This window comes from Babylonia areolata, chromosome 21 (genome assembly GCF_041734735.1).
Source record: "Babylonia areolata isolate BAREFJ2019XMU chromosome 21, ASM4173473v1, whole genome shotgun sequence".
NCBI lineage: Eukaryota > Metazoa > Mollusca > Gastropoda > Neogastropoda > Buccinidae > Babylonia > Babylonia areolata.
The window spans coordinates 6992687-7000186 of NC_134896.1; the positions used below are offsets into that span (position 1 = coordinate 6992687).

At 41.5% G+C, this 7500-nt stretch overlaps 1 protein-coding gene across 1 annotated transcript in view; it reads right to left on the reverse strand.

Annotated features, from left to right (window-relative positions):
• LOC143296245 (fucolectin-7-like) overlaps positions 1-4979 on the reverse strand; it is a 6298-nt gene extending 1319 nt beyond the window's left edge. The window contains exons 1-4 of the mRNA XM_076608081.1: positions 4940-4979; positions 2546-2721; positions 1912-1963; positions 147-374 (exon numbers count right to left, since the gene is read on the reverse strand). Of these exons, the coding sequence (XP_076464196.1) occupies positions 147-374; positions 1912-1963; positions 2546-2721; positions 4940-4979 (496 nt within the window). The remainder of the gene's footprint in view (positions 1-146; positions 375-1911; positions 1964-2545; positions 2722-4939) is intronic.
• Positions 4980-7500: the final 2521 nt, after the last annotated feature.

Sequence of the window (7500 nt, forward strand, 5' to 3'; positions counted from 1 at the left end):
ATCGCTGATGTGGTGAAGCCTATATGGATCAGTCCGCACGTTCTGACACTTCCAGGAAACTGAAAGTGAAGCTGCCAACACTGCAGAGTCAAAATCAGCTGACAGCACTGATGAGTGAGTGTTCAACTCAACCACGTTTACCTCACCTGGGACCCTGGCGAAGACTTTTGCGTCGCAAAAATTCAGGAAGCTCCCCGACTTGTACATGCTCACTCTGACATAGCGCCCTACGATTGGCTGGTAGCACTGCAGATGCTTCGTTTCGTTGACTTTTATTGGTCCAACGGGCCAGCGACAGTTGTATACTTTTTCAGGATAGCATGTCTTGGGTCTCAGCAAAAACACTTCGATGTGGGCATCTGCCAGAGTGTTTACTGTAACAATAAAAACAAACCAACAAACGTGTGTGTGTGTGTGTGTGTGTGTGTGTGTGTGTGTGTGTGTGTGTGTGTGTGTGTGTGTGCGTGTGTGTGTGCGCGCGCACGCACGCGTGTATGTGTTGTAATGCATAGAAGTTGAACATTGTTACATACCTTGTCACATTGGTCTTTAAATTTTGAAGCAAGTGTGGTAAAGTAGGAATCTTTAAACTGTGCATATGTTTGGACCTGTATTTCTTTCTCAAAACATCGTATTGTGGACAGATTGCCAAAACATGAAACTTGTCTTCATTCTATCCACAAAATATACAGGTTTTTCAAAATATTATTTATAACGCGGATTAGCTTTAAGTACGTATACTCCAAATTTGAACTTGATGAAAGATGACCTGAGTTTAGCAATGACTAGAGCAGGTAAATATTTTTTTTTCTGGACACAACAATGATTTAAAGGAACGGTATAATTCATAACCATTACTAATATGTAGTTTACTTGACCAGTCTTGTTCATAGTAGTCCACCAATCGTTGTTTAAATGCTTTCATCAGGAAACCTTTCTCATCTCCTACGCCACCATTATACCAAACTTCAGAAAATCCCAAAGTATCTAAACATCGTTCAACTGCAGAAACCGATTTTCTAGAACAGATTTCGGCAGTTGATCATAGTTTAAACTTGTTTTGAAACTATGGGCATCTGTTGTGGTCTGGACCAGTATCGCAGTGCACTAATGCAGCTGTCAATGTTTAGAGGATACATACCTTTTTCACCGTATATCATTGAGTTCGGAGTTTAGGGGCTTAATTCATAAACGGTGACATATAAATAAGTTAACTGATTTCAGTGTTTTGAAACGCATAGTTCCTCATAATTCTGATGCATACAGCAACATGTGCTTTATCTGTGCATGAAACAGTTTAAAGAACATGATTCTGTCTCTGCTAATAAGTTTAAACATTGTTCGCATGATTTCGATCACCCTTCCTTTTGCTTTGCCCACATAGTTAAAAAAAAAAAAAAGAAGAAAATTCTGACTGGTCATTTTTATTTAGTTATATCATCAGTATGTCCTTACTAATTATTCTTGTTCATCCTGCACAAGGTTTGGCTTATAAATGTATGTACAACACGTGTAACAATAGAAATACAGGTGAGTGACCTTTCACTAAAAAACAGGATTTGTCCAGGTGTTGCCAAAGGTACTTTTACATGCGCTTAGTGCATGCTGCACACAGGACCTCGGTTCATCATCTTAGCTGAGTGACAAGTGTCCCAACCAGCACTTGTCTAGTGAAGGAGGAGAAAATACTGGCGATTGTGGGATTCGAACCATTGTGCTTTGATTCTCTCACTTCCTAGGTGGACGCGTTACCACTAGGTGAACACTCCTCTCCACCAGTAATGGCAGTAGTAGGTGTTGTTGCATGCAGTACAGCACAATAATATATGTGCCCTCTTTACAAAAGCACACGCCCCTGATCCCTACAAAACAGGTAAATATGATTGAAAAAAACAAAACAAACAAACTTACGACAGCAGGCGACACGATTAGTGATCTCCACAGATGAAATTTCATAGTAACCCTGTCGAACAAATGACGGAACAAAGCATTAACTAACAAGTAAAAAAAGGAAAAAAAAACACACTATATAACTAACCGACTGACTGACTGACTGAATAAATAAATAAATGAGTAAGTTCGCTGACGATGTATGTGTGCAGAAGATCATTTGTTTTATGTTTTCCCAATCAAAAATTTGTGACAATGAGACTGCAATTTGTGCTTTATGAAAAAAATGAAAAATTGTAACAAGGGTGGGGAGAAGAAACAACAACGATAGTTTCAGTTTAAGATTCGAGGTATCAGAGTGTGTGGACAGATCCATATACGCTACACCACATCTGCGGCTGATGCCTGCCATTCGCCAACGTGCTGAACAGGCCTTGAACATCGACAACCGTAGATTCAAACATATACATTATTTTGAGATTGTATTCATTCAGTAGTTGGTAACTTTCAGAATAATACAATTTTCTAATGTTCTATAAAAAAAAAAAAAAGAATGCACACACACACACACACACACACACACACACACACACACACACACACACACACGCACGCACGCACGCACGCACACACACACACACACACACACACTCACCTGCAGATCGACGTACCACCATTGGCATCCGGCTAGATTCGACTTGAGAGTGTGCTGACAAGTTCCCCTGTTTCCATCCACAACTTTTTCTGCTGTTGGAATTGTATTGTAAGTGGAGGACTGCACTGCTGGCTTCTTCAGGGCCACGTCCGTCAGTGAGGAAGAGCTGACCAGTACTGCACACATCCGTCTTCTTTACACCATGTCTCACTGTCAGTCGTGTCCGACTATGACCATCAGAACAGCAGAGGAGGTAATTGCTGCACCAACTATCTGGGCTAAAATTTGATTATTGTGGAGTCTTGACCAAGAGGGCTTTTGGACAACTGACGTTTGGGTGGTTCCCAAGTGCCAACTAGCCCCAAGGCTGCAGCACTTACAGCCAGTGTAATCTTCCCTACTAGATTGAGAGTCATAGTCCTTCACAAAATACTAAGCTGTACCTCGCTTGTAATATTACATTCACACATACACAAACATCGTTTTTTATGTGTAAAAGATAACACATGGTTTCCATGTTAAAAAGACAATAACAAAAAACAAAAAAACAAAAACCTCAAAAGTTTTTCTACATGGGTTCTTTTTTTTAAATTTTTTTTTAATTTTTATAGTTTGCTGCAACATTATTTCGTCAAGTACAGGTCCTGCTCATGATCCACGTGTCCGTGAAACAGCCGTATGATGTGTGTTCAGTGACAGACCAGTGTAACACCATATGCAACCTGAATTACGTCTTACTTCTTTAGATATTTCTTATAAACATTTATGAAAACATAATCAATTATTGGCAGAATATGTGTATAAGAAAAAAAAGCTTTCATCAATGGACATCGAAGATTTTTTTTCTCTTTTAGTGGCGCAGTTTCTTGTAATGACGTTGACCTAAATACTCCGTTTGATAAGTCCAAGAGAATCAGATCTTTGTCCAAAAAGACTCGCGTGAGTTTTTGCAAATCTACCTCTTCAGTTGTATTGATGTCTAGGAAGAGCGGTTTGAAGTTACGTTTCATCCTTTGTCTTTTTGACGTTGACATAAGCAAAGATGAGAGTTTGCCCTAAAATAGATCCCTATGGAATCCCATCTTTGATAGATGTAAATTCTGAGGTTTGATCAGTTACTGTTACTAAGTGTTACCTCTCGGAAAGGAAAGTCTTCATAAGGTAAGTAAATTTCGGTGGTAATTTATCAGCTTCCGAAATCTATAAAAAGAAGAATCTATTTTCGATTCGTTTCGTGTGTGTGTGTGTGTGTGTGTGTGTGTGTGTGTGTGTCTGGAGGTATATTGTGCAGTTTATATCTCGGATGAGCTCTGTTCCATCCAAGTTTGAATCTCCATCCAAGTCCGCTGGTCTTTTTCATTTCTGGTGCGATAACATTTTTTTTTGCATATTAAAAAATCTTGCAATATATGTTAATACAAGGAAAGGATATAAATGATATTGAGAAAGGATTGTGGCACTGGAAAGAAAAGCAGATTAAATATGTGTGGCTGTTACGCCTACAGAAATCACATCACTAATGAAGAAGTTAGAACCAGTCAGGCAAGCCATCGGATCGTATGAAGAAGATCTCCAAACCACAGTGATGAAACACAAATTCAAGTGGTACGAACACGTCTTAAGACTTACCAAGACAATCGTGCAAGTCACAGTGCAAGGAGGGACAAGGAGAGCCAGAGAGCTAAAGAGACAGGAGGAGAACACCCCAGAATGAACAGGCCGGAGACTGATCGACGACCTGAATGGGATGAAGAACAGGAAGAAATGGAATGGACTGGAGTGTCAGGTCACTAGTGGTGCCCATACAGTTGTGAGACTATGAAATAGAAGAAGAAGAAGAAGAGGGAGAAGAAGAAGGAGGAGGAGGAGGAGGAGGGTGGGGGAGAAGGAGAAGAAGAAGAAAAAAAGAAGAAGAAGAAGGAGGAGGAGGAGGAGGAGGAGGAAGAGGAGGAGGAGTTGGAGGAGGAGAAGAAGAAGAAAAAGAAGAAGAAGAAGAAGGAGGAGGAGGAGGGGAGAAGAAGAAGGAGGAGGAAGAGAAGGAGGAGGAGGAGAAGGAGGAGGGTGGGGGAGAAGGAGAAGAAGAAGAAAAGACAAAAGACAAAAAAAGAAGAAGAAGAAGAAGAAGACGAAGAAGAAGAAGAAGGAGGAGGAGGAGGAGAAGGAAGAAGAGGAGGAGGAGTTGGAGGAGGAGAAGAAGAAGAAAAAGAAGAAGAAGGAGGAGGAGGAGGTGGAGTTGGAGGAGGAGAAGAAGAAGAAGAAGAAGAAGGAGGAGGAGGAGGAGGAGGAGGGGAGAAGAAGAAGAAGAAAGAGGAGGAGGAGGAGGAGGAGGAGGAGGAGGAGGAGAACAAGAATACGAACACGAACAAGAACAAGAACAAGAAGACAGTGACTTACCCGAAGTGAAAGCGACCATCAGCAGACAGTCTGTCCACATCGTGGTGCACTGCATTTTCCTTTCTGATCCGACTGCTTCCCTGATCACACACACACACACACACACACACACACCAGTAGCAACAGCAGCTTTATACCAAAATATTATTTTCTATTAAACAACAAGAATGGATTACTATGTGAGTCAACACAATGTAAGCTATGCATGTGCGTGATTTGACATCTAACTTAAAGAAAATGCTATTGAATAGCATATCATCATTATAAGTATGTATTTGTTTAATTATGGTATGATACTGCATGTCTATCCTTTAACTTTGATTATTGCATGTGTATGGCTGTGGTTAGTGTATTTGTGATTCATTTTACGTTACTTTTAAAGTATTTTTCTGTCTAGTGTGATGCTTGCATCATCTTCTTCTTTCTCTCTGTTTTTTTTTTTTTTCTTCCTACATTTGAACGATCGAGAAGAGTTCCAGTATGAAAAGGATTGCTCAGCTCTCGGTTCTTACCTTGAATCACAAGACCACGACTTGTCCTCACGTTTTCAAACCTTTCCCCCAGAACTAAAGAAAGACCCACAGAAGCCCCAATCCCTGTGCACAAGTTGGACGTATTGGCTTTTCCCTCGGGACACAGGGAGACGGCGAGCTGTCGTGCTGGACTGACAATGAGGACCGCTGTAGATGTGTCTGACTGCGTTGAAGTGCAGGGACAGAAAGGGGGAAGGAGGGTGGGAGAGAGAGAGAGAGAGAAAGGGAGAGAGTGGGAGAGAGTGAGCACAGAGAGAGAGAGGGAAGGAAGGTGGGAGAGAGAAAGGGAGAGAGAGAGAGAGAGAGAGAGAGAGAGAGGGAAGGAAGGTGGGAGAGAGAAAGGGAGAGAGAGAGAGAGAGAGAGAGAGAGAGAGAGAGAGAGAGAGAGAGAGAGAGAGAGAGATTCAAACACTTTATTGCTCAAGGATAAAGACTTTAGGCATTGCCCAGTCTTCCAATCTGTCCTTGTGACAACAATAACAACAATAACATGCACACAAACAAGCATGCATGCATACACATACATACATACATTCACCAGAGCATAATTATTGTAGGACATTAGCAGATATAGAAACAAAAAAACACAGCATTTATATTCAATACTGAAAGGCGTGAACTAAAGGGGTTTTAAGCTGGCAAATTAAACAAACGCACAGCAATAGCCGAATGGTTAAAGCGTTGGACTTTCAATCTGAAGGTCCCGGGTTCGAATCTCGGTGACGGCGCCTGGTGGGTAAAGGGTGGAGATTTTTCCGATCTCCCAGGTCAACATATGTGCAGACCTGCTAGTGCCTGAACCCCCTTCGTGTGTATACGCACGCAGAAGATCAAATACGCACGTTAAAGATCTTGTTATACATGTCAGCGTTCGGTAGAAACAAGAACAAAACGAGCATGCACACTCCCGAAAACGTAGTATGGCTGCCTACATGGCGGGGTAGATAGACAGAACGGTTATATACGTAAGAAGTGTTACATGTATATGTGTGCGTGCCTGAAATCTGATTGAATGACACAGGAAACGATTGATGAGCGCCCAGTGGCAGCCATCAGTCGGTTCTACCTAGGTAGGCAGCCTGTTGTGTAAATGACCCAGTGTTTGTAAAGCGCTTAGGGCTTGGTCTCCTACCGAGGATATGCGGTACATAAGTATCAATACCAATCAATCAATCAATCAAACAGAAAACAGGAAAGAGGCATGACTGAAGCGAGAAATAGATAAAGAGAACAGAGAAACTCAATTATATCATTATGCATATACAATAATGATGAAGATGCTGATGCTGATATTGCAGGTAATAACATTCAATCAACTGGCGAACATGTAATACACAAAAATCACAAAAAAGCTAGATAATAAGATAAAACTTCTGTGTATGTAAAGGGACAGAGGGAACATACAAAGGGCTGGTTATATTTGCATTTGGGGCCAATAGTTTATGGAGCAGAAGTTTTCGTACCCTTGATTTGAAGAACGATGATGAATCACACGTCTTGATACAATACAATACAATACAATACAATACAATACAATACAATACAATACAATGCAACACAACTCAACACAACACAGTGCAATACATCTTTGTTCATCCATTTGGAAATCAATTAATTCGTTAATCATAACGTGGTGAACAAAATGCAAAGCTAGATTAGTACAAGTCAATGCGTACACAAGGCAGAATGTAATTATCTGAAAAGTAACGCTCTGAAGCGCTTCGAAAGCCTGCTGATCCAGTGCCAGCTACGCTGAACAGGACACGTTGTCCGCATGACAGACAGCAGGATCCCGACGATGCTTTTGTATGGCCAGCTGAAGGAAGGCCACCGTGAATTTGGAAGACCTGCAAGCGCTTCAAGGACACCTTGAAGACAAACCTCAAAGCCTGTGACATAGACATCGCTTCCTGGGAAACTGATGCCCTTGACCGCTGTTGCTGGAGGATGCTGTGCTCTAGTGGCATAAAGACGTTTGAAAAGAAGAGAACGCTGGCCATTAAGGAGAAGCGTGAGCGAAGGAAGCAG